At 46.4% G+C, this 25521-nt stretch overlaps 1 protein-coding gene across 5 annotated transcripts in view; it reads left to right on the forward strand.

Moving 5' to 3' along the window:
* The window catches only part of Dac (dachshund family transcription factor), a 250242-nt gene that overhangs the window by 214786 nt on the left and 9935 nt on the right, over positions 1–25521 (forward strand). For all 5 annotated transcript variants that reach the window (XM_076441029.1, XM_076441027.1, XM_076441028.1 and 2 more), the window contains 2 exons: positions 19249–19395; positions 20275–20529. In XM_076441029.1, coding sequence (XP_076297144.1) covers positions 19249–19395; positions 20275–20529 — 402 coding nt within the window. The remainder of the gene's footprint in view (positions 1–19248; positions 19396–20274; positions 20530–25521) is intronic.

Consider the following 25521-nt stretch of genomic DNA (forward strand, 5'->3'; position numbering starts at 1 on the left):
GTAACATGTTCTCCCAGTTTGTACAATTTTGATATATGCTCTAAAATGTTCTTCCAGTCACTACAATTTTTTGGAAAGCTCTGACATGTTCTCCCAGTCTGTCCAATTTTTTCGGTAGATCCTATAATGTTCCCCCACTCAATACAATTTTGATGTATGCTCTAAAATGTTCCCCTACCCCGTACAGTACTATGTTCGACTCTAAAATGTCCTCCCAGTTTCTACAATTTCTTTATTGTCTCTGAAACATTGGGTACATGTAGAATCATGTTTATACGAGTCAGTATACAATTCATCTGCAGGTAGACTAAAAATTCGTCGAAGAAAGATCGTGAAAGGGAGTAGCAAGGGGTGTATGGCGGAAATAGGTGCAAAGGGGTGTGAGGAGGTGGAAGCTGACCATACGCTCGTCCATGTGCCGTTGTCCCGTCGCGTCTGTGTCGCCGGTGCCGCAAAGCCCCGTAATTAAACTCGGAGAGCGTCTTAGATGCAAAACGTACTTAGTAAGCGGAGCTTACTCCGCCTCTCTCTACGGGCACGAGTCTCTTCCGGGGTTGGTACGCGAGAGACTGGGGGTAGGGTAGTCGAGGGTGTAAGGGTGGTTCGGGGGGTGTACCCGTGGAGAGAGCTTTGTACGAAAAGGGGTTGCTTCTGTGGACCGTCCAGCGGGAAAGGAGACGGAGAACGCGTAGAAACGGAAGGGTGGGTTGTGTGGGAGCGTGCGGCAAACTATCTTGTTCCCTTCGCGCAACCCTCTCCTCTCCTCTTCTCCACCCCCGTTTCTCGCTGATGGGTTTTCCAACCCCCAAAGTAGACCCCGTTTGTTACGAGACGGCCAGTCTCCACTCGAACTACGGGATCTAGTTTCCAGCGGCGTCCGTGCGCGAGCAAAACTAGGATTCTACAAGTACCGAACTACGATTCTGCAAGCATCGAGAACGGGGATTCTGCAAGCATCGAGATCTTGCAAGCTTGGTGGATCCTTTGGTTCGTGGACAGGGTGATTAAGAAAATTGCAGACCGATTTCGAGATCTATCGGAGCTCTGAATTTTTTAAATTGAATCTTGCGGGACCACGGGGTCCTGCAGGGTAAATCGTTGGGGGTTGATCCTTCGGTCCGAAGTTGAGAAAATTAAAAATGGAAGCTAATTTATTTTTAATCATTTTGACATTCAAAACACAGCTACTACTTTATAGATTTAACTCTTTTCCGATTGTTTTCGCATAGAAATAATTTATACAGATTTGGGGGTAGAAAGGGGTCAAGTACAAAGATCCTTGCCGATTCTGGTGTTTTAGGATCTCTATAAATTTGCAAAAGATACAGCAGGCACTCGGTCCGAGGGTTGTTTTCTCAAGGAGGAAACTCACCCCCGCCCAAGACGATCCCCACAACCCCGGAATATGTAATCCAACAACTGGAAACTTCGACGTCCCATACGGCCCCAACTCGGCTAGTTAACTCGTTATTAATTATTACTCGATCAACCGCGAGCGAATCGAGTCTTGTGGAGGAGACCGAGGACGCTTCCCGCGAGTCCGCGAGCAAATTGCAAGGAGACGAGCAGTCGGATATAACGAGGATCTACAATGGATGGTTTCCTCGAAGGGCTTCAATACGAACTAATTGAGACGTATATGGGATGGTGGACGATGATCGGGAAACACCCTGGAAACTTTGCGTTTCAGGTATTTTCCCTTGATTCGTACCTTTGGCGAGGAGGGTTAATAAAGTAATGGCTGTATAGCATTTCCTAGACGCACCTTCCTTCCGGTTTCGGCTTCTTGGTAGCCCTTCCTTCCGGTTTTGCCGAATGAGATTGGGAATTAGCTTCCAGGAATGGAAGCGACTGGGAGTTGTCTGACTCATACACAATTTGATAGTGTATTCCACTTGATGCTCCTTTGACGGTCACTTAACCTAAAAAAATTTATATTTGCTTAGGAAGAGATATTATTTAACATTCAATATTATTTTTAATATTCTACTTAATGGTTCTTTGATAGACATTTATAGCAAAGATTTGTATACATGTACAAATGATGAAAATGATTAAGAGTCTTAAAAAGGAATAAGGTTAGGTTCTTCTCCGACATGAAAATAAATGCACTGAAGTACTTTCTTGCAATTCTAGGCTAGAAACAATTTCTAAAAAATATAAATAAATATTTTTCCCCGAAAAAATAGGGGATACGACAGCGTGATCGAGAGAAGAGAAGGAACAGGGTCGGATCGATCTCCAGGACGTGTCTTGGTGGTCGGTGGACGGAATTAAAGGGGTCTCCGGTTCGGTAATTGTCGGCAAATATTAATAACCGTTGCTGGGGAGGGGGTTGCGGGGGCGTCAGCGCGAATTCAGAGAACAAGAGAGAGAGTGTGATAGCAACAGCATCATAGAGAAAATTCAGAGTGAAGAGAGAGAGAGAGAGAGTTGGGTATAGCGACTTCGCGAGGGTGAACTCGCCGAACCGGTTCCACTCGAGAGCAAATACATAATGCCTGGATGATTTTCCTGCGACGGCGGAGAGGGAAAGCGTGATTGAAATTCGGTGACTCGCTTTGACGCAATTACCGGATCCCGTTCCGCTACGAGCTACCCCGTAACTTGGAAGACGCTGAATTTCCTCGAGCGTCGATCCCGAACAGGTCCAGCCCGAATCCCGAAATATTTGCTACCTTTTCTCGGTGATTAATTGGAAAGAGGAATTCTGTGGTGGTCAATTTTCTCGAGGAAGAGAAATGAAAATCAAGAAAACGAAAACATAAAAATTGATCAAGGATCGAAGCGGAAGGGTAGAAGAGCTACGCAATCGTGAGAACAGTTACCGCCATTTTCTCGTCGCGGCGAGGGTTCTGTCTGCGAGTCTTTGGTCAAGTTTCTAGAGAGAGGCGAATAAAAAAAAAAACGTTTCAGGGAATTCGTTGCGAAACGAAGCCCCCGAGGTGCACGCCATAAGAAGCCATCGAGAGAGCACCACCGGACTTATTCATCGGCGATCGTTCCCATCGCAGCCACCATTTTAATTCGATCGCGAGAACGATATCTACGCAAGCCGTATCCGGCCTGGCCGGTGCTTCGAGCTGTTGCGTGACCGATCGTTTTATATCCGTGGCTTTTTGCTTGGCCTTGCCACAGTGTGTCCTCAGAATGCATATTAAGTCGGCATCTTTGTAGTAGGAATTATGTAGAAATTTCGCGAAATTGTTTTAGGTACAGAGTTTTATACCGTGGAGCTGACGTTCCGATCATGGTGGGATTGGTTATTAGACATTTTTTTGTCGTTGGGTTTCCGAGAGGAAATTTATGGATATTCTGTGTGCGTTGTAATAGCTACGTGCAACTATATATTACGGAGAAAGAAGTAGAATTTTATTTCAATTTGTTGTTTGTGGTGGACTCTACAACGTTTTTCTCAGATGCTTCAATTTTTCATGCGCTCTGGAATGTTCTTCCAGTCTTTACAATTTATTAGGAAACCTCTGAAATGTTCTCCCAATCATTATAATTTTTTGGAATACTCTAAAGTGGTCTGCCAGTTGCAACAGTTGTAAAGGAGACTTCTAAAATATTCTCACAGCCTCTACGATTTTTTGATGGGCTCTGAACTGTTCTCCTAGTCCCTACGATTTTTTTATGTGCTCTACGATGTTCTCCTAGTATCTAGGACTTCTTAATGGGCTCTAATATGTTCTCTCAATCTTTAGAATTTACTAGGAGGCCTCTAAAATGTTCTCCCAATCAGTACAATTTTTTGGAAAACTCTAAAGTGGTCTGCCAGTTGCAACAGTCGTTAAGAAGACTTCTATTTAAAATATTCTCCCAGTCTCTACGATTTTTTGACGGGCTATAAACTGTTCTCCCAGTATCTACGATTTTATGTGCTCTACAATGTTGTCCCAGTCTCTACGATTTTTTGATGGGCTCTAAACAGTTTCTCCTAGTCTCCACGATTTTTTTATGTTCTCTAAAATGTTCTCCCAGTCTCTACAATTTTTTTATGGGCTCCAAAATGTTCTTCTAGTGTTTAGTAATTGTTAATTGGTTCTGATATGTTCTCTCAGTCTTTACAATTTACTAAGAGACCTCTAAAATGTTCTCAGAATCAATTGGAAACCAAAAAAATTGGAAAGCTCTGAAATGTTCTGCCAGTTTCGACAATCTCTTTAGCATTGGTTCAGAGATAAAAATTCAGTGGGAGCAAATTTCACAACCGGGCAGAGATCTACGTGTGCGAGTCGCTCGGATTTCCGTTCGCAGGACACTCGAGCCTTTCTCGAAGTCGTCGTTGTCGCCGGTGGGTTTCATCGAAATTTCCGCGGGGCAAACAATGTGCCCCGTTCCCGGGTGCGATCCTATATCCCATCTCTTCGGGATCGGGGAACGCGGGTCCGCGGAGCTCGTCGAGAGGGCACGTACTCGTCTCCTCTCTTCTCTGCTCTCTCTCTCTCTCTCTCTCCTCACCGGTCGATAGCGTTAGCCACGCGTGTAACGCGACACCGTATATCTGCTGGTAGATTGGAGACGGCGATCGCCGCTCAGGGAGGTCGGCCGTCTTCCACCTGCCATAATTCCATAGAGTCTCTCTCGTACTCTCTCCCTTTTCCCTTTTGCCCTCTTGAATTACTGGACGCGTCATCGATCGACAAAGAACGCGGACACCAGAGACGGAGAAAGAGAGAAAGAGACGAACTCGGGAGTGTGAGAGACGAACTTGGGAGTGAGAGAGACAAATTTGGTAGTGAGAGAGACAAACTTGGGAGTGAGAGAGACAAACTGGGGAGCAAGACAGGCAAGCTAGAGAGAAAGAGAGATGGGTGAAGTGAGACACTCTGAAGAAAATGGAGAACGCAGAGCCTCGGGAACATTGAGAGCGCCAAGAAAATCGAGAGACCAAAGAAAAATTCGAGAGACCAAAGAAAAAATCGAGAGGCCAATGAAAAAATCGAGATGTGAAAGAAAAAATCGAGAGACCCATAAAAAATCGAGAGACCAAAGAGAAAACAGAGAGACACAAGGAAAATCGAGAGCCACAAGTAAAAATCGAGAGACTCCATAAAAAATTGAAAGCTTTCCAAAAAAAATGGAGAACCCCGAGAAAAAATCCAGAGTCCAAAGTAAAAATCGAGAGTCCCAAGTAAAAATCGAGAGTCCCAAGTAAAAATTGAGAGTCCCAAGTAAAAATCGAGAACCTCCAGTAAAAATCGAGAGACCTCCAAAGAAAAATTGAGAGCTTTCCAAGTAAAAATCGAGAGCCCCAAGTAAAAATCGAGAGCCCCAAGAAAATAAAGAGAAATAGTAAAAATAGAGACATGGAGAGAAAGATACTGAAGGAGAGGGGAAAGCTAGAGAGAGAGAGAGCGAGATAGTGACACAATCAAATAGAGACTGCAGAAGCATAGACGGACGCACACCGAGAGCTCCGCGAGAAAGAAAAGGCTGCAGAGAAGAGAGAGAGAGAGCAAGTAGAGAGGAAGAGAGAGGTCTCGGGGTATCGAGTTTTGATTGTCAGCTCACGGGAAACGGGATACGCGACAGACCCGTAGCTCGCGCACGATCGGTACGCGCGGAATTTCGCAAGATCGTTAATCCTCGTGGAAACGCTCGGCTGAAAAGTCGCGAAATGGGGGTGGGGATCGAACGAAGGGGTGTAGAAGGGCGTACAGGATGGTGTAGGATGGGACAGGATGCGCGCGGCAAGGGTTGAAATTCCCTTTGCTGGATGTTTAATGCGGCAATCTAGGGGCGTGATAAAGTGCCAAACGAATGCCGAAAGGGAATCGCGAATGGCGAGCTACGATATACTACAATGCTGGCACAAGCCATTACATTGTATAAACACGGGCGGTTCTGCGGCCGGAAGGGAGAGAAGGCCACTTCAGAAACTGAAACGCAGCAAAAGAAAAGAAACGAGAGACCGGCACGCTGCACCCACAGACCGTTTGCGGTGCACCGACGATTCAAATGCTAGCACACCACCCTTTATAACGGTACTTCTTCGGTTTGTATGTTCTCCCTTGAACCTGCTATACCGTCCCCCTCCCCCCCGAACACCGCAGAGTTGACACGAGTTTTTCGTTTTAATGTGACGCACGCAGTCCCCTTGCGGCGCGCGCCGAAGGACATCATTTGTAAACAGATCTCTCCGCTGTCGGTCTATGATCATTGGAGGTCGGTCGGAATTGTTTGTGGTCCGTGCGGGATCGTCGAGATAATTTTTTACCGTTTATTTTGCTGCCTGGATTTGTGTAGGACGACGTTATAAACACGTGGACAAGCGACATTTTATTAGGTTGTTGATGCAAATTAACCCCTTGCCTGAAGGGACCTATTCACGATCAAGCATTTTGCGAAACAATTATTGTGCAGCATGATGTTACGCAAATCCAAATTGTATTCACTTTGCCACACAATTTGAGCAACCGTTCATTTTTCACTGATGAGATTCGTATGACAATATTTGTGCAACACTGCCATTTACAGCACAACACAGTAATTTCGAGATGTAATTAAATTCTGATTTTACACAACAGGTTGCGCAATTAGTCAATCACTATCATTCACGATCAATCATGCTGCGCAAAATGCTTGATCGTGAACAGGCCCTTTTACGATATCGTGTCTCACTCGTGATGAATTGTCTTAACAGATTCTGATAAAAATGTATGCTAATAATTTCCTTTAACACGTTCAATGCGGGCAGTGCTGGAACTGGCAAACGGACCTAGCGATTTGCGCTCAAAATTTTTGAGAGAAAATGTATTTGATTCATAAAAGTGATTTCCAGAGGTAATATTTAGATTTCACAAAAAAATAATAAAAATTAGAAAAATTTGCGTTGGGGTGAGTTTTAGATAGTCGAAAGCGCATTGAAAGTGTTAAACCGAAATAAAATTCTATTATTGACACGTGCAAAATGTATACACGAGATGTACAAAACGTATTTTTTAAATTTTCAATATAGGCCCACATAAAAAAAGTTGTGAAATGCAACTTTTAGTATTTTTGCAACAATCCCGATCTATTGTAATTTTGTCCCAATATTTTTGTAACCGACTGTGTGTCAAAAATATCACCAACCGTATTTTTAACGTAATTCAAAGAACTGCAGGTTACACTAAATGTTAAAATAGAAACAATAAAAAAAATTTGTAATTTCAACTTCATCCATGTCAACGAAAAAAAAAAATTTCTCTAAATAAATGTTATATTTACATTTTGTCGTGTTGTGAAATTCACTTCGGAGATCGATGAATTTATTAAGCACAATTTCGAAGGTTACAACAATGCACAGATATTTATAAATTGCTTACCTTAAAAAGCTTTTCCAAATTCGTCTCGGTGATGAATAATTCAGTCGATGTCTTCCGAGGTAGATACTTGAGCAACAATAGATTCGACGTCTTCCATCGTCCCTTTCACACACACTTAACCGGACACATACTCCAAAAATGATTAAACAAAAGTTTTGATTGAACACGCACTCCAAAAATTAATAGAACAATTTTTAACAAAACTGCGAGGATATTACGCGTGAATCGCGTTCAGTGTCCACTCTTATCAACGACCGCTGGGAAACTAAATACTACAATTACCCCCTCCCGCGGAAAGGTCACCGTCGCGCCACTATGTTAAACAAACCCATTGTCCCCGCGCAGCAAGGTGGTTCCGCTAAATATTCCAAGACGCCGTAACCTGGATCTCATACCCCCACCATTTCCCCGAAGAAGAATAACGTTCTTTGCATACTCGGATTAAAACGCAAACAGTCCTCTGCTTTTGAAGCGAACCCCCTCCTCCGGGGGTGGTAGGAGGTAGTAAGGGGTGGAAAGGTTAGTATCCGTACTTGTTGAAAGGAAATTTATGGGAATTAATATCGGTTCCCTCGAGTGTGCCCGAAGAAAGAGTGAGAGGGGTGGATAAGGGGGTGAGGGAGGGGTGGCTAGAGAGGTAACTCGATTCTCTAGATGTCTCGGGGCCTCGCGGAATGCGACTTTCGCCGACATGCATGAGAGGGAACTTTAAGAATTTAATTCGTACACGGAGCGCGCCCGGCTTCTCTCCTTTCTCGTTTTCTCCCTGTCGCGCAGGGGTTGCGAAAGGAGCCTCCACCCCCGCGACTTGCCGAAAGACTGCATAACGCGTCCCACACCCTCGCGCAAACTTGAATTTATCCGCTCGATATCGTGCGCGAGATCAATCTGCGAGAGGTCCATGTTTGCGCCACTGTTCTCAATTCTGGAATTTACTAAACAACCCTGCTGTGCCACCGAATTTTATTCAATTCTTCTAGCATTGAGAATAATTATATTATTACTGGACTGCGCGGACCTTTGTGCAAAGTAAAAATATTTTGCATAAATTTTGATTGTGAGACGCAGGGATAACGTATAAATTGATTTCATCCCTTAACGACTTCGCTCGTTTAAGAGCAACATTACACCGTCTCGAATATCTCAAATCATTTACCGTTTTTCTTCATAAATGCATAAATATCCGCAATCTAATTATTACGATTAAAACATGAAATATAGAATGAAAACATAAAATTCAATATGAAGATGTGACACGCAAAGTTCCGCGGAATTATTTTACTCGAGTAGAGCGAACTGTAAAAATTAATAACAGCCCATTCCGAGTATAATAACTTTCGGAAAAATTACGAGGGGGGTCTTGAACGCGTGTAGCAAACGCAGCGCACGGAATGGATTTTATCCGAGGCTCCGGCCGAATAAAAAAAAAAGCAAGATGGTGGAGGGACGTCGGGCGTCGCAATCGTCCCTTCGATCTTTATTGAGCGCGATCGGCCAGAAAAAACGGCGTCCACGCGCGCGAGACGCGTCCAGAAACAGTCACGAGGTGAAAACGACGTGGCCCCGGCAAAAAATCGCCATTAGGCTACCGTATGTCTCCCGGGGGATGACGGGAAGGGATGATGTTAAACGCGGAAACGTAGCGATAAGCCGCGACTCCTCGGTGTGCTTTCTCGATGGGGTGTTCCCTCTGTTTTGGTTATTCCGGGGGGAAAAAAATGGAACGTGTCATCGAGGACGGAATAGAGTAATCGATGACGCGTCGTGACTTAAGGGATGACGCCACCCCGCGGAGAACCGCGGGAAGCTCTCTCTCTCGAGAAAAAAAAAGGTTACATCGGCTGGCTCTTAGCAAACATCGATCGGGAATCGTTTCGGGAGGATCTCGGAATTGGATCGAGCGGCGATTATGCGGATTAACATAAGGGGTGGGAGGGGGGACAGGACGGTAATAATAGCCATGATCGAGGCAATAAAGATACACCGTGGGAGGAGACTGGGGGATAGGAATTTAGAAGAAACGGGGAAAGATTGGAAACGTACAATGCCTGGAGACGTTCTCGGGGATTCGACCTGGTGGACAGAATGTGCGGGGGTGGCAGGATACAAAATTGCGAGGATGGATCGACGTCGTCGTCGTCGTCTATGTGCGAAAAAGGTCAAAATAGTCTCACCCCCAAGGATCGAGTCGATCCGAGCGGATCACAGGTGGAGAACCCGACCGGCTGGTCCATTTAAAAAAATAACCCGGCATTAGATGGCCCTCGTCTTATTGCACCGGGACCTATAGGCATCCATGGGGCCCCTGTCGGGACGGACCGGCCCGCGATTACCACGATAACCATCCACGGTTTTCGGACCGGGCACCGTCGCCAACACCGCCTTTGCCATCGGCGTCGCTGCCATTATGTTCGACGCGATTCGTTTGATTCGCCTAGCCACCACCCTCCCGTCCCTCCACACGAAATTCATGATGGCCGGTGACCTCGACCTGCGACACACCTGGGAAAAAGGGTTTAGGTACACGCCCCCCAGGGGGTATTTCGGTTTTCACGGATTTTTAGGAATTCTTTCCAGAAAAACTGTTGCACCTCCTGCACTGGGATTTTGCACGCGTATTCGTTGGTATTTGAGGTGCATGTGTGAATTTTTTCTTGGAGAAATAATAAAAATTGCCTGAGTTATACATTTTTTCATGCAGCGTGTTCTATAAAACGTGGGTGGGTTGCTGTGACTCTGGTCCTTCTTCGAATCTGAGACAAAAAAATTGTTTATTAATCAGTATGAAATAGTATGAACAATATAAATTGAAAATCTTGTTTCTTTATAAAATGGCGATATTTTAAGGTCAAGTTACAAGAAAATTACGACAAGAAAATGACTTTCACAGAGCCAGAAAGGATTGAATGCTACAGCGGAGATTGAAATTCGATGAAGAAGCAAAGAGGACAGGTCCTCCGAGTGTCCCCGAAGCCGGCAGGTGCGTTCCGGCGCGGGTACCGACCGACGCAGAGAGTTCGAAAAGTGGCAAGGGTCGGTTGAGTTACTGCTCTCGTCTCTCCTTGGCTCCAGCAATACGAAAATATTTACTCTTCGTTCGAGCGTGGGTCATTCGAAACCGGCCGATCCGGTTACCCTCGGGTCCTGCGGCGCGGAAACGTAATCGCCGAGCGTTTTGCTCGACTCCTTAAGCGGATCTTCGGCTCCGTCGACTGTGCACGAGGCGCAAAACGTCCCCGCAATTGCTATCTCTTCCAAAAGACCATTCATTTGTTCCTTGAAATGCCCTCGAAGCGTAGACGACTTGCCGACTGATAGTTTAAGGAATTCGATCTTGAAAATAAAACGTATTACAAAAACGAGTAGGTGTAATTTGAGACAGTGAAAACATTAGAAGAATTTTAAGAAACTATTATATTTAGGGGTGTGCGAGTACCTGTTATTTAATCACAGTTACAAAATTCATTTTCAAGTAGATCGAAGTTTCACGAGGGCTCGAATAGTCGAGCCGTTTGACTTTTTCAAGTAGCTCGCATTTTTTCCAAACAGTTCGTTGATTTCAAGTAGCTCGGAAAAATTGAAACGCTCGACTCGGCTCGCAGACCGAGTAATTACTCGACTCGAAATTCGAGTACTTGCACACCCCTAATTATATTACGTTGAAACTGTTAAACATATTAAGAAAGAAAATAAATTGCTGTTTCACTCGAGTTTGTTGCAATGCAGAAAAATCTGATTTCGCACGAATAAGAATTGCACGATCGTTTACCTGGCTCTACGGCAATTGAAAACCGAAGACTATAGCGCTTAGGGGATGATCCCGACGGTCGCTAACGCGTTCCCCGGTCCCGGATAATTGTTTTAAAGGTAGCAATCGGGCGGACGTCGAGCGCGGCGTGGGCATACATTAATTTCCCACGATTTGTATTATATTATCGGTAAGTATGATCGTCGATGGCGCTGGATGATAGGGTCCCGGGCTGTGATAACGCGCGCACGTTCGTCGGTTAACGGGAGCCGATTGACCTCGCTCGTTCGACGAGTCCAAGGACTGGCAATTACCGGCAGACGAAAATGAAAAAGGGAACGAAAGTGAGAGAGAGAGAGTAAGAGAAAATAAAGAAGAAGATCTCTAAGGGAATGGCAGGGGGGATCCGTATCGGAGGCAGTTCCTTTATCGGCGGCTGGCAGCGGCAGTTTTCGAGGGATCCAGAACGATGGGACGCGTGTTTTATTGCCCGAAAACCGACAGATATCAGGATTATGTGTTCCGTCGACGGAGAACCGCGTCCGCGAACTATACTTTCGTCGAAATCTCCCGGACCGCCTCGGAAAATCACCGGGGAAACGCTTTCTTTTTGTACAATCGTTCTTCTGGGTACACGTGGCTGTAGGGGTGGTCTCGAACGATTTTTATTTTCTCGGTATATCAACTGGAAACATTTTTTTTATCCTGTCAGGCTCATAATTATTGTTTGGAATTAAATAAATTGAGTGGAACAGCAGGATTGACGGTAGAATAAATTCCAGAATTTTTATAGTTGTGTTACTTCAAACAATATAGAAACATTGAAAGAATTTATGAATTACAGTACTTTCAACTTGATGGAACTGTTAAATAAATTTCTACGCGGTTCCTTCTACGTCTTCGCAGAATGAATATGTACCGCGATAGAAGATTTATGGAAATTCGGTGAGAACGCAAAGACATAGTTAGAGGGAGAATTTGCGAAGCGTTTTCGCGTAGACGTTCGTGCCCGAGTTCTTTCTCTCAACGCGAGCCTAAAGCACGGGCCGCGATAAACAGGATCGCAGAACTCACGCTCCCAAGGTACACAGCGGATGTTAATAGGATAAATTAGTTTGTCCTATGGAAACAGACCGGCGAGATGAAGCAGACGCTGGCGAACATACGCTCGACTCCGAAAAAAACCTGAGATGGAAATCGAAAGAGAAATTTCGCCGAGGAATATACAAAATTCCTCTGAACCGACCGTGCATTCTCCAAAAAAATACAATATAAAATTAATGAATATTAAACGACATATTCTCGCGTGACTCTTCATTTTCAAAGACCTCTTACATATGAATTTATTTTAATTGTTTTCTGTATTTATGATAAAAATGTCTAGCTAATTCTAACCACATTCTTGGCAATTCATCAGAAGTATTGAACGACGAAATACACTTTAAATCTCGCAGGAGATTTGTTAAAAATATAAACAAAAGAAAAGAATTTGGAACATAAATAAATATGTGGAAAAAGGAGCTACAAAAAATAATGCAGAGTCCCCGGACCACGTCTTGAAACAACCCTTAACATTGCCCAAGCTGTAATTCGTCTTCCACTTTTCACGCGAGCATGATCCCCGATTCATTTAATTCCTCCAATTCCGTCAACATTTCCGTGCAGACCTCACCCCCGGGCTAGTCCCGCTTTTCGGATCACTATAGCTCGCGGCCGGATGCCGTCCATCCCCATCGGATAAAAGAATAATACGTAAAAGCGAAAAGCTTTCGACTTTACGACGTTCCACGTACCGCCATCGAGAGCGAGGGGTTGGTTTCTGGAATAAGGGTAGCTAGGTTGGCTGACCCTCTCGGGGATGTTTCCACTCGCAAACTGGATTCCGATGACCGATCTCCATTTCCATATGTAGCGAGAGAGAGGGAAAAGTTGTCGCCACGAAATTGATATTTGAGCAGGGCCGCCCCTACTTACACGGTGAGGGTGAGAACGACTTCTTCTCTCGATTCACGATTTCTCGTAGAGAGACCGGGGTTGGAGAGAAAGGAAAAAAGACACGCGCGTGAGGGGTCAACCGGAAGACATCGGTTCGCGGTTTCCTCGATTACTGGCAAGGACGGGGGCTCGGTTAGGCCTGGTCCGAAATTAGCATTCGCACAGGATGCACGGTCTAACTACTATCGACGTTCGGGCCGACTATAATCGTCCGGAGCGGCGTAATGTTATTCAACAGACGGCTTTGTATGGATATCGAGAGGCCGTAGAGCACAGATGCTGTCCGTCGGTGGAGACGAAGAGAGAGAGTGAGGATGGCGCTGTCTCTCTCTTCAAGCCCGTCTCGAGTAGGTGCGTAAGAACCCCTTTAAACGCTGGCTAACGGCTGTTCCGGCCCGTTCCATGGTCCTCGAGGACGTATTCGGGCAAGATTACGCGCCCAGACTCGTCCAGACGCCGCAACGCGAGCCTCATCCGCCTTCATGAATCGTAATTACGCATTAAGTGCGCCGGCACCGGCCTCGACACCCCTTCTGCGCTCGGAACGGGAGCTACTACCCCTTTACGCACGCTGTCGCCGATTTTGGGACCTTTTCTTCAACCGCGTCGCCATTTTTTTAATTTTTACTGGTTCCAAGATGCGCTTGGGAGCTCGGGGGTGAAGGAATGTGACGCTGGAATTTTTTTACGCCTCTAGGATGTCGAGGGAAGCTACCCCTTCTTGGGCCACTCCGAAATTTAAAAAATTTTTTAAGTGCTACGTTTGTAGCTTTGGTGATGCTTGAATTTTTGTTTTATTGTTAACCCCTCAGGGACTATAGAAACTGCCACCCCCTTTGCACACAATGGTCGCTGGATTTTAGGACCTCTTCTTCCTTTTTACATTTTGAGATTTTGTAAATTATCTGGGATTATAAATCATATTGGACGAGTTCGTGAAGAAAGGAATTAAAACTGATTAGAACTGAGAAGAAAGAGTGGCTCGGGATTTTACTGTAATGATGAGAGGGTGATTTCGAAGTCCGTCGCTGAAATCAGAGCAATATGAGATTGGGAAGCGTAAACAATCGAGGGAAACGCGTCGGCCAGGCCGAGTACACCAGGGAAACCCACAGAAACTAATATACAGACCGGTCGTCTTAATCCAGACCGCGTTTAATACTCGAAGAGAGGGAGAGGAGAACAAGCCCGCCGGGAATAGCAATATGATTTACATTTTGAGGTTATATTGACCATTCCCGGCACCTGCAGCACTCGCTGCCGAGTCCTAGCCCGCGGCCGATACCCGCGATGACCGGGATTCTGCCTCAGAAAAATTAATAACATCTGAGATGTATCTATCTTGCACGGGCTTCATCCCCTAAATAAATTCTTCGAAGCGTCGGATCAAATTTTCAAGTCCTTTCCACTTGGTTGTCAAGAGAAAATTCATAACGCCAGAGGGCTTCAAATTTTCGCAACCAGAAACGTCTCCTAATTTTCATCCTCACTTCATCTTCTAACGCAAAAATAATTAACATCGGAGCCTACCAAACTGACAGAAATTTGTCAAACAAGAACCTATACATATTTTAGAATTTGTCAAACCAACATTCGATAAATAAAATCGTCTCGCTATATTGATTGAATCCAAGTGAAAGACAATGGATACAAATATTGGGTCGTCGGAAAAGTCGTCACGTATTTTTGGGTTGGAAACGTCATTGCAATCGGGACAAGTGTTATATATTTTGACAGATGACAATCAAAACTTCGGTTCCTAGAATAAGTTGAAAATGGAAGACCAAACTGTGCATTCTCGGCATATTTGGCTGTTTTATTTTCACGCAGGAAAAAACGCGAGACAGGCTTGTGAAAATTGCGTAAAGTTTACAGAGATTTTTCTAAATTTCGTGCTGGTGATTTTAACCTCAACGATACTCAGATACATCACTTGATAACGATCAAATAAAGGCACTGATTGGGAGCAAATACACATTCGACCACTCGCGGAGACACTGAACCTTCATCATTCAACCGTCCACGACCATATCAGGTATCCCGGATTCATCATCAAGCAAGAAAATTACCCAAAAATACGTAATGACGTTTCCGCCAACCAATAGATAATAATCGACTCTCGTACAGAGTTCTATCCCCCTCGCAGCAATCGCAGCACTCGCCATCCGAGACGAGCATAAACGAGCATGAAACGTAGGCGGACGCGTTCAGAGGGTTTGCTGAGAAGTCTTCGACGTGGGGAGTCCGCTTGGACAGCGGCCGAAGGATTTCTGAGCGAGCGCACAGCGGTAGCTGATGTATTTTGACGTGTCCGACGATGAGGAGGCCAAGAGAGAGAACTATACAGAGAGAAGTCGATCCCCACCTCTTCGCTCGCTCTCTTTTTCGCCTTCCACTGCATTATCTAATGGAGCATTCTCGCCCCCGCAGACCCCTGTCCGCCTGTCGCCTTCGAACGGCTACCTCCTCCCTCCTCGTCGCCGGTTTCTTCTTCTCCGCGATACATCGCTCCGATCGATCGCGATAAACTGCCTACTCTCGGCAACCGACTGTCCTGATCCCGTTCTCGAGATCCTCGCTTTCAGCGGCCGTCGCGTCGCTGAATCGCTCTTACATGTTCTCAGACGTGATCCAGCTGGAACCTGCTTGATGTTCCATGATTTTCTTCAATCGATTGTTCGAAGCTGGTTCGTAGCTGTTGAAGGTCCTGTTGCGCCTCGAATTCATATCAGTTCTTTAGAAATTGTGGTGTGGAAGGTACCTAAGGTAGTACTTCACTCGATTTCGCTTCATATATTGAATTTACTTCTTCATTACCAGACTGTGGAGTTTTGTGCAAAATAAAAACTGTCTAAGCTGACTGTGCTGAACAAGAATGTATTTCTTCTTTCAACAACGGAGCAATACAATCTTTTAATGTCTCTGCAGTTTTCTATTGCAACCATTTCGTTTTCTCAAAATTGTAAGAGTTATAAATATATTATTGATTGAAAATTACGCAAAAATACGTCATGACTTTCCCGACAACCCAATACTTCAGTTGAACCCTATAAACGCCTATAAAGAACGGTAGAGTTCACCAAAAAATGTCCTCGTTGTTCAGGGAACAATGGCAACAACTATCAAGAAATTATTGTCAGTGTCTTGGTCATTGTCTCGGTGAACGAGCAAGGTCCTCGAAAATTCGCAAGGACCGATAAAAGGCAGAATTGAGACCGTAAGGGGGCAGAGGATGCAGAGGGGGGCGACTCGATCGGAATCGTAGGTGGCAAACCCGGGGCCCGAGCAAGGCCCGGTTCCAGGCAATTCTTGGCCGGCTCGCGTGTATCCTTAGTATGCAACGTATGCAGTCGGTTGTTACCGAAGGAGTGGTTTGCCGAGCGGCCAATGGCGAGTGCTCGAGCTAATTCTAGGGTGCCGCAGCCGCGCCATCTTTGCATCATAATGCTGCGCCCCCCGCTTCTCCCTCGTACCCCACCGGCCGCTCCTACACAGAGTGAGAGGGAGAGAGAAAGAGAGAGAGAGAGAGAAATGTCCCCCTTCCCACCTTGTCCCACCCCACTCACCTTTACCTCGCGTTCCTCCTCGCCCTCGACCGCCTCACCGACCTCCCCCCAGACTTGGCTCCCTCCTCCCAGCACCCTCTCGCGCTTTCTCCCTCGAACCCCCCTAACGTCGCGCACCTAAAACACCTGGAGACAGACTTGAACTGGGAAACGCGATTCCGAAAGTTCCTTGCGACGCTCTGGACTCCTAGACCTTCGTTGGACCCCCAGGAATGACTATGTCGATCTTAAGTCATCTTGATGTGCATCATTTTTGTAGACATGTTTCGTTTATGAAGACTTCTATGTTTTCTTGACAATTTTCTAAATGTTGAAACCTTGGGTGGACCCTCTAGAATCTAGAAGCAACTGTCTTGGTCACTGTTAGGTCATCCTGTTGGAGATTTAGGGTTACTTATTTATTTATAATTGCTTTCCTACCCGTCATGGTTGCCGAGGTGCCTATAAAATAATACTCTGGGGATCTTGAGTGCCCTTTTGTTGAATTTGATCCCATTTTTACGACCCCCAAAACTTTTGTGGGATTCTGGAACGCCTATGAAATGATGCTGATCTAGCATCAATGTGATGCGAGACTCCATTCTGTGACAATGGAAGATTGTTGCCTAGCAGAATGAAGATTGCCCTCCTCTCGAATTTGAACCCATTTTTACGACCCCCAAAATTCTTGTGGGATTCTGGAACGCCTATGAAATGATGCTAATCTAGCATCAATGTGATGTGAGACTCCATTCTGTGACAATGGAAGATTGTTGCCTAGCAGAATGAAAATTGCCCTTTCCTCGAATTTGATCCCATTTTCACGACCTCCAAAATTCTTGTGGGATTCTGGGACGCCTATGAAATGATACTAATCTAAATAGTACCAATCCAATAAAATTGCGGTTTCCAGTAGTAGAACATCCCCGATCACAAGAACGTACATTGCATGGTAGATTGGAGCCATACATGGATTGTGCGTACACGAACCAGAATACTTGCTCGGTTCTGCGAAAGAAGCGGCAACATCGTGCGCCTTCGATCCCGATCTCCACGATCCTCGATCCTGTCGATAGAGGCGTCGACAACAAAGCCCGGGTTCGCGAGAGATCGAGTCAAAAGTGCCGGGAGCGGGTTAACCCGGCGAGACACAATGGCCGGACGCGCGGCGGTTCACAATGATGGAAAATAATTAAACCGAGCAGGGGGAGTCGAGAGGGGGGGCCCGGTTCAAACGGGCCGACCCGGGGCCCCTGAACGATCAGACCCGATCGCGGGCCCCGCCAGTGAATGCGTCTTGACCATGGCGAATATTTCCCTGCGAACCCAATTGAAAATCTCTTGCCCACTGCAATCTGGAAAACCACTCTCTGATTTTGAGTTTACAAATAATAACAAATAACGAACTGACAACATTGTACATTTAGAATTTATGGTAAATAGAAATTTCTTCCTTCATTTTATCATTTTAGGGAACTGAATCATTGATGTCCTAAAATTTATTTAACCTACACTGTTCTGAATCTTACAATTGCTGCAGAAAAATTTTATTTTGTGATCATTATTGAACAGAGTTCAATTAGGATGACCTATAAGTCGCCTTCTACGACAGGCAGGTCTCACCCTGGGCCTATTCTGCACCCCGCACCCAGAGGGGTTAAATTCACCCTTACCGTTAAAAAATCGAAAGCTAAAATTCTAGCGAATCCAGAAGCCACTAATGAACTCGTCAAACCACACGAAGACATTCAACGGAGCTGCTTCCCGCCGTAAAGATTGATAGAACGATCCCCTAATCGCACGCGAGAGGACACCTAGCCTAGAAACCGGTTGATGCTGGCAGTGGGGGGCAACGATTCACCAGATCGATCGATAAACGGGCGCGATTGATCGACGCGGATCTTTGCCAGGCAGCTCTGTGGACAGGCTTTTGCACGGTAGCCACCTGGACGATCAGACCCCCGCTTAGACGCGTGCTCGCAGGTCCGGGCCCCCTGCTCGGCCCGTGAAACCCCCCGCGGTAGAATGATACGCCAAGATAATTTCGTTGGACTGGGACCTCGCCAGGGTTCCGCCACCTGGGGGTACGGAAGAACGCTTGACCCGCTAACTCGTTTTGACAGGTGTCCGTCTCTCGCGGATACCCTAACACTTGCTCTTCCTCCTGTCAATCCCCGAACCACTGACCTAGGCTGGTTAGCTCATCTCTTCGTCAGCTGGCCATTCGGGATCCTCCTGTTGTTAACACGTTGACGACGTACTTTTGACACAAAGTTGGGGAGGATCTGATGGCTGGGTTGCATCTGATTTGTGAATTATAGGAGAGGACCCTAGTCCTTATGCAAAATGAAAATTGTCAAGAGAGCCAAATAAAAACTTTATCCTTCCTTCAAGGATCAAGATCAGCTGAAACTAGCTCACGGATATTTTAACACTCTTTTTTTCCATTGCATTGAATTGTTTTCTCCGTGAATAAATCAAATATACGCAGACTATAAACTGTCACCCCTATTTTCTGCGATCCAGAGGACCCAAAGGCCAATGATCCCTGAGTGCCACATCCAAATGATGACATTACGAGGATTCCACAGCCCCCATCGATCTGCCAACGCAACTAATGCATTGTAATCTTGCTTTCTGTCTCTAGTGATGTACCAGAAGCGGTTAAAGAAGGAGCGGAGAGCAAGGAAGCGTCTGCAGGAGCAGCTGGACCTGGAGATCAAGAGGCGCACCCAGCTGGAGGAGGCGTTGAAGGCGACGGGGGCGTCCACGGAGCAAGTCAGAGCGATCACCGGTGAGTAACAGAGAAATACACCTCGCTGTGAAAGTACCAACCACGATCCTCTCTCTCTCTCTCTCTCTCTGAGAAAATCGAGCCCCGCGCGTGCTCGCTCGAGGATCGCTCGGGGGATGAGCGGATATACGCGATCTTCGTGAGCCTCCGGGCAACCGGTGATCTCGGAATAAATTAATTAATCCGCCGAGGCAGAGCAAACAGCCTGACACCCGGCAGAATACGATTCCTTACTTATCCCCCAACGGCGCAGATCCCTTCTCTCTCTCTCTCTCTATCCTCCTCCCGGAATCGTCTTTGCCCCCTCCCTCTTTTCACGTTCACCTAAGGCGAACGATAAACTGCTCGTTTCGGCAGCGAAAGAGCTAGCACACCCTTTCCCTCTCCCTTTCTCTGCCCTTCGTTCCTTCCTTCTTCTGCTTCCTGTCACTAGCAAAACTCGGCCCGGCTTGAAACCCTTTAAGTGAAATCTCTTATTCCGATATAGTCTATCGGTTAAGCTGCCGCGCCGCTCCGCCGATGATTAACCCTGTCAGACGCAGAGAGTAGCGATACTAATTTCAAATGAAACGGAGCACGCGAATGTGCTTTGCCCTCCGCTCGCTACCTGTGACTGCGATCTTGACGAGCACCCCTCGCGAACTGCCTCTGAACACCCCTAACATCCCCCAGCACCCCTGGCACCCTTCACCACCCCTTGGAGGACGTCTTGAGTCCACCACAAAGTTCACAGTTGATTGTAGTTACCGTCATTCGAGTCCTATGATTAACATTTCCTTCAGTCTTTGCGATTCGATTGTTTTTGACCATATAAATTAGATCAGTTAATAAAAATAGTGTTTACAGAAGTATTGACAAAGGATTCATTCTTGTTTTCAGAGAACGTGACGGTGGAGGCGCGCACGAGTTCCGAGCCGCCGGAAGCCAGCCCCGTGCACTCACAGTCGCAGCAGCAATCGTCGCAGCAACAATCCTCCCAGCAACCCCTTCAGCAGCAACAACAGGCTCAACAGTACAGGGAAGCACAGGTGCCGCGTCCCTCGCAGCAACCCTCCACACCTGAGAAACCGGCATGGGGATACGGTCTGGACCTGATTGGCAGCCAAGCGTCCGCGTTCTGGCAGAACTACCAAGGTCAGTTTGCTGCATACTGATCTGGAACACTAGAAGATATTTCTCTTGCATTTGTACAGACTTTTCGCCATTTTTATCAGAACATCCTACTCCTTCAGAATGTATCCTTGCAATTTCTTCAACCGTATATTAAAGACCTCGAAACCGGCCATCTTAATTTTAGTATTATTAACTGCATTTATTATCTGCAGAGAGACACAAAGCCTAGCAAACAAATATATTGATTAAATTCCTCATGTATGTATTTTCAACAATCGTGGATTAAAAACTTCGAAATCCTTCATTTTGACAAAACTTATTTGAGTCCCAGTATTGGCAGGTGCCATTTTGAATATTTTACTTCTGCAAAGGACTACATTGACCCCCGATGAATGCAGATGCGTTGCAACAACCGTAAATTAAAGAATGTCGTCATTTCGACGACAGAGTTGAGAACCGAGAATCGCCTAAGAGGTGCTAGGCAGGCAGCACTATGGCTTGCCATTTTCCGGGAGAATTTCCCGCGAAGTTTCCCGTTGCGATTCTCTACGGAATGAGCGGCGCTGTTCGTATAGAATGCATGACTGTAAGAACACGAGGTCCCCGAAGTCCCCTCAGCTTCGTAAGTACCCGCCTCAGACGACGTCGTCGACGACGCGTTCCGTCGACCTATACACCGACGGCCCCATCCCCCATCTAAATCTCCGTTGTTTATTGCAAATGGATTCCGCATCATGATGCCCGGGTGGCTGCGGGACCCTATTCAAATACCTCGTGTTTCCTCGTCAGAACCGACTGCCCCCCTCTCCACCCTGTTTCACCTACACTGTGTACGGGGTTGTTATTGCCCCCGGCGTGATTGCTCTCTCTCTCTCTCTCTCTTGTCGGAGATCTTTCGAATAATTTACTTTGCACGATACCGAAGCGACGCTCACCTCTTTGCTCTCGTTTTTTCTCTCTTTTCCACCCCTATCTTTTTCTCTGTTTCTCGCGCTCGGGGAACCAACCCCCGCAGGAGCAGTTCTTTTCTCGTTTTTTTTTGTTTGGGTAATCGAGGATCGAAGCCGCTCGACCGGAAGATCAGAAAAATTGAGTGGATCCTAATACGGGAACGCGATTATACGAATTAGCGGCGAGAGAGCCGCGGGTGGAGCTGTGCTCGCCCTCTTTTCGCAACACGGATACGCGAACGATACCAAGGGTGCCCGCGGGTCTCTGCTGGTTTTTCCTACCCCCGATGCTTTTCTTAAATTTCTCCCGGTGTACATTGTGCCCGACACTGCCGGCTTATTTGCCGCTTAACGATCCTCCTCCGAACTTTTCCACCAGATCTTTGTGGATATTGTTTGCGCCCCTCGTCGGAAACGCAGCGAAGTCGAAGTGATTCTGTTTCTTTGGTTAGTATGGGCTACGATTGTCTTTGTTGTTTTCTGACTAGGATTAGTCATCTTTCAGCTCCTGCAGATTCGTGAGAAGAAATGGTAGGACATTCTAATCACGCTCATTTTAAAGGCTGAACTGTCTACTTTCACAGCCCTGAATTCAATTTTCCGTAAAAAATTTCAGGCTAAATGAAAAACTGAAGACTGAAGTATCATTAACCCGACTGACAGATGATCGACCTTTGAACTCCCGTAGCTCCGTGTAAAAAAATCTCACCGCATTCTATCTGCTCTCATTTCGAAGGGTGAAGTCTCCACTTTTACAACCTCGAAGGAAATTTTCCCAGAAAAATTGTGTCTCGAACTGGGAGGTAATGGGACTCGGAACTAGTATCGTCCCGTGCAATCCCTATAGATCTCCCATACACACCATCCCCCACTGTTAGCAGCGGATCCATCACGGACATACAACAAATTTCGTTTGTTATAATCGCGAGTCACGGTTGAAGGATGGTCGGTGCGGTCGCATGAGCGCCACTGCGCGTAATGCAGAGTTTATGCACATCTCTGGCAAGTAAGGAAGGAGCCGTAATTTCCCCGGCGGCCACGGTGGCTCTCGGTGGCGTTACCTGTCCTCTCTCTCTCTCTCCCTCCTCCTCTCTCTCTCTATCTCTCCTTTCCGTATCCCTTAAACCTTCGCCTCTCTCCCCGTTCCGTCGCGCAACCTTCCCGCTCGCTTTGTCTCTGTCCACACTCTCCACTATATTCTCTCTTTCTCTCCGTACGCGAGTGTGTACGTGCACAGGTACGAAGCACACGATGGTTCCTTCGCGTCCATCATCCGGCATCCACGGAGTGTACGACGAAGCACTCCGCCGCGCTTTAATATTCAGACTATATGCAATAATTTCGCGGCAACCATAACCTCCCTCCTCCTCCTCCTCCTCCTCCGCCTCTTCTTCTTCTTCTTCGTCTTCTTCCCCTTCCACGACTCCACCCCCGACCTCTGTCTCTATTTCTCTCCGCGACAGTGTACCGTGTACACGATCTTCTTATTTCTCTCCACCTTCGCCGTTTATTTCCACCCCTCGCAATCCTCCCACTACCCCTCTGCCACCCCCGAGAACCTTTCGCCTGAGACGACTTTATCTACTCCCTGCGAGATACGAGCTGAACGACGAAAACTTCCTGGCAACCGACGAGCATGTGTCGGAACAATTTTTACTTGCTACAACAATTATCAAATTTTCTATTATTATTTTGTACGTCATTGTAAACCGTCATGTTTTCGTTCGAATTTCTACACCCTCCTCTTAATTAATTTTTCATGCGACACAGGATTAAATAATTCCAAGATTAGGATGTTGTTGGCAACTGTTGTGATACGTTCAACGTGTCGGCAAGATCCTGTTGCTTTAGGTTACGTAGCACGAGGGTGAAAGAATAAGAAACACGTCCCTCGACGGAATCGCGTCCCGCAATCGCTCCGGCTGTTACACCCCCCGACAGTCAGCTACCACCACCTAGTTACCCTCTCGCAAACTACCACCGGGCGTAAATAGCAGCGGCTGTTCACCCCCAGATTTCTCTAGCCACCCCCACACAAGCCTCGCTCGCCGGAAAACCGCGCCGTGTCTTGTGGATATATTCGCGGCGAGGGACGAGAGAGACTTTCTGCTCTCCCTCAGGTCTTTGGCTTCCTGTGTCGAGTTGTTAGTACGTTGTTCTTACCAACCCCGTACACAACCACCCTGTCACAAATATTCAAACAAACTTTGTCTTCAATTTTTACTGTACATGGATTTTATCAATTTTGTAGTCTGGGACTCTTCTTTCAATATTTCAGAATTTTCTTGTCAGGTTCTAATATTTTTTTTCACAGTGTGGATTTGTTTCGTCGGTTCTGCAATTTTTCTATGGGTGATAGATGGCTCAAATATGCTCCACAATTTTTCTGTGGGCCCTACGATTATTTTTGTGGACACCAGAATTTTTTTCGTGGACCTTACAATTTCTTAACATCACCACTAGCTTTAAAATTTTTCTGTGGGGCCTACAATGTTTATATAAGTCCCAAAAGATTTTCTACGGCCCTATTTTTACAGAACGATTTGCGAATTGCTCGAGGCGTAGATGAATAGAAATGGAAGCAGATTAAATTCGTTTTTGTTAGGTCCTAATATTTTTTTTCATGATGTGGAATTGTTTCATCGGTCCTGCGATTTTTCTATGGGTGATAGATGGCCCAAATATGTTCCACAATTTTTCTGTGGGCCCTACGATTATTCTTGTGGACACCAGAATTTTTTTCGTGGACCCTACAATTTTTTAACATCCCCACTAGCTCTAAAATTTTTCTGTTGGTCCCACAATGTTTATATAAGTCCCAAAAGATTTTCTACGGCCCTATTTTTACAGAACGATTTGCGAATTGCTCGAGGCGTAGATGAAGAGAGATGGAAGCAGATTAAATTCGTTTTTGTCGAGATAGGTGCACGCGACCCAGGAAAAACGTAAGCCCCATTGGAAATCGAAACTCGTCTCGCTCTAGCTTACCCTGAAGAGGACGGACTCCTTTTCGTCCTCTCGCGCCTCGAGCTTTTTGTCCCGCGTCGTCGCCGGTTTTTGTGTCTCTTCTGCTTCTCCTCCATGCACCTCCTTGATTCATACAATTTCACGGTCGGCTTGCTGCTCGAGCCTGGCCCCCATAGAACCCCTCAGACCCCTTGGACCCCTAACTCGGCATCCACCTTCGTGCTCTGTTTTACATAAAGATCAGAGCATTAAAAACGCTACACGAAATCTACCCCCGTGCCCTTCGTTGTCCCCTTCAATACCTCAACACTCTCCTTTGTTCTTAAGGAGCGTTCATACAAAATTTTATTTCAATTCCTCGGTGTGACGAATGAGACTGATACGGGAGAGCTTTCACTCGAGATTTGTGGTTCATTAGCAACACAATTACAGCTCGAGAATAAGAATAGTAATTTTACTAGTCCTCAGCTGGTTCACAAAACGCACAAGGTCCCACAGTGTCATACAAGGTGACGAATCCAGAGACTCGAAACCGATTTTAAGTCGACTGATCGAGGTTCGCGGCGAGGATGAAACGGTCCAATTTCGCCGAGTCGCGCAGCACAGTGGCAAGAAACCGAAATCGTTCTGTATCGATCTGTAGAATGCGTGTCGGTCGAATTTCGAGTTTGTTGCCCGACAAAAAAGATCTATCCGCGGGAGATCGGGTGCCGTAAGAATGACGTGGTCAGCAGTCACCGGGCACAATACGATGATTTTGTCGAGCCGACGGTTCTATTTTTCTCGGCTGTCTCTAACTCTCCCTTCTCTGGTCGTTTTACTCGTCTCATCGTCGTTCGGAGTTGGCCTTCTCGCGACGCATTGTGCGCCAGTTAATTACCTGCCGATAAACGCGCAGTCATACCGGATACAGTTCCAGAGGCTCTCCTCTTTTCAGCGGGCTGTCGGTGGCTCCTCCCGGCACGGCGTCAACGGCCCTGAAAAAAGAAAAGAAAGAAAGAAGAATCACGGTCCCGGGACGAGGGCACAATGCCGACCGTTTAGGGCCCCGGAGAAACGAACCACGTTGGTGGGGGCGAGACACGGCCGAGGCCTG

Source organism: Lasioglossum baleicum, chromosome 16 (genome assembly GCF_051020765.1).
Source record: "Lasioglossum baleicum chromosome 16, iyLasBale1, whole genome shotgun sequence".
In the NCBI taxonomy this organism is placed as follows: domain Eukaryota; kingdom Metazoa; phylum Arthropoda; class Insecta; order Hymenoptera; family Halictidae; genus Lasioglossum; species Lasioglossum baleicum.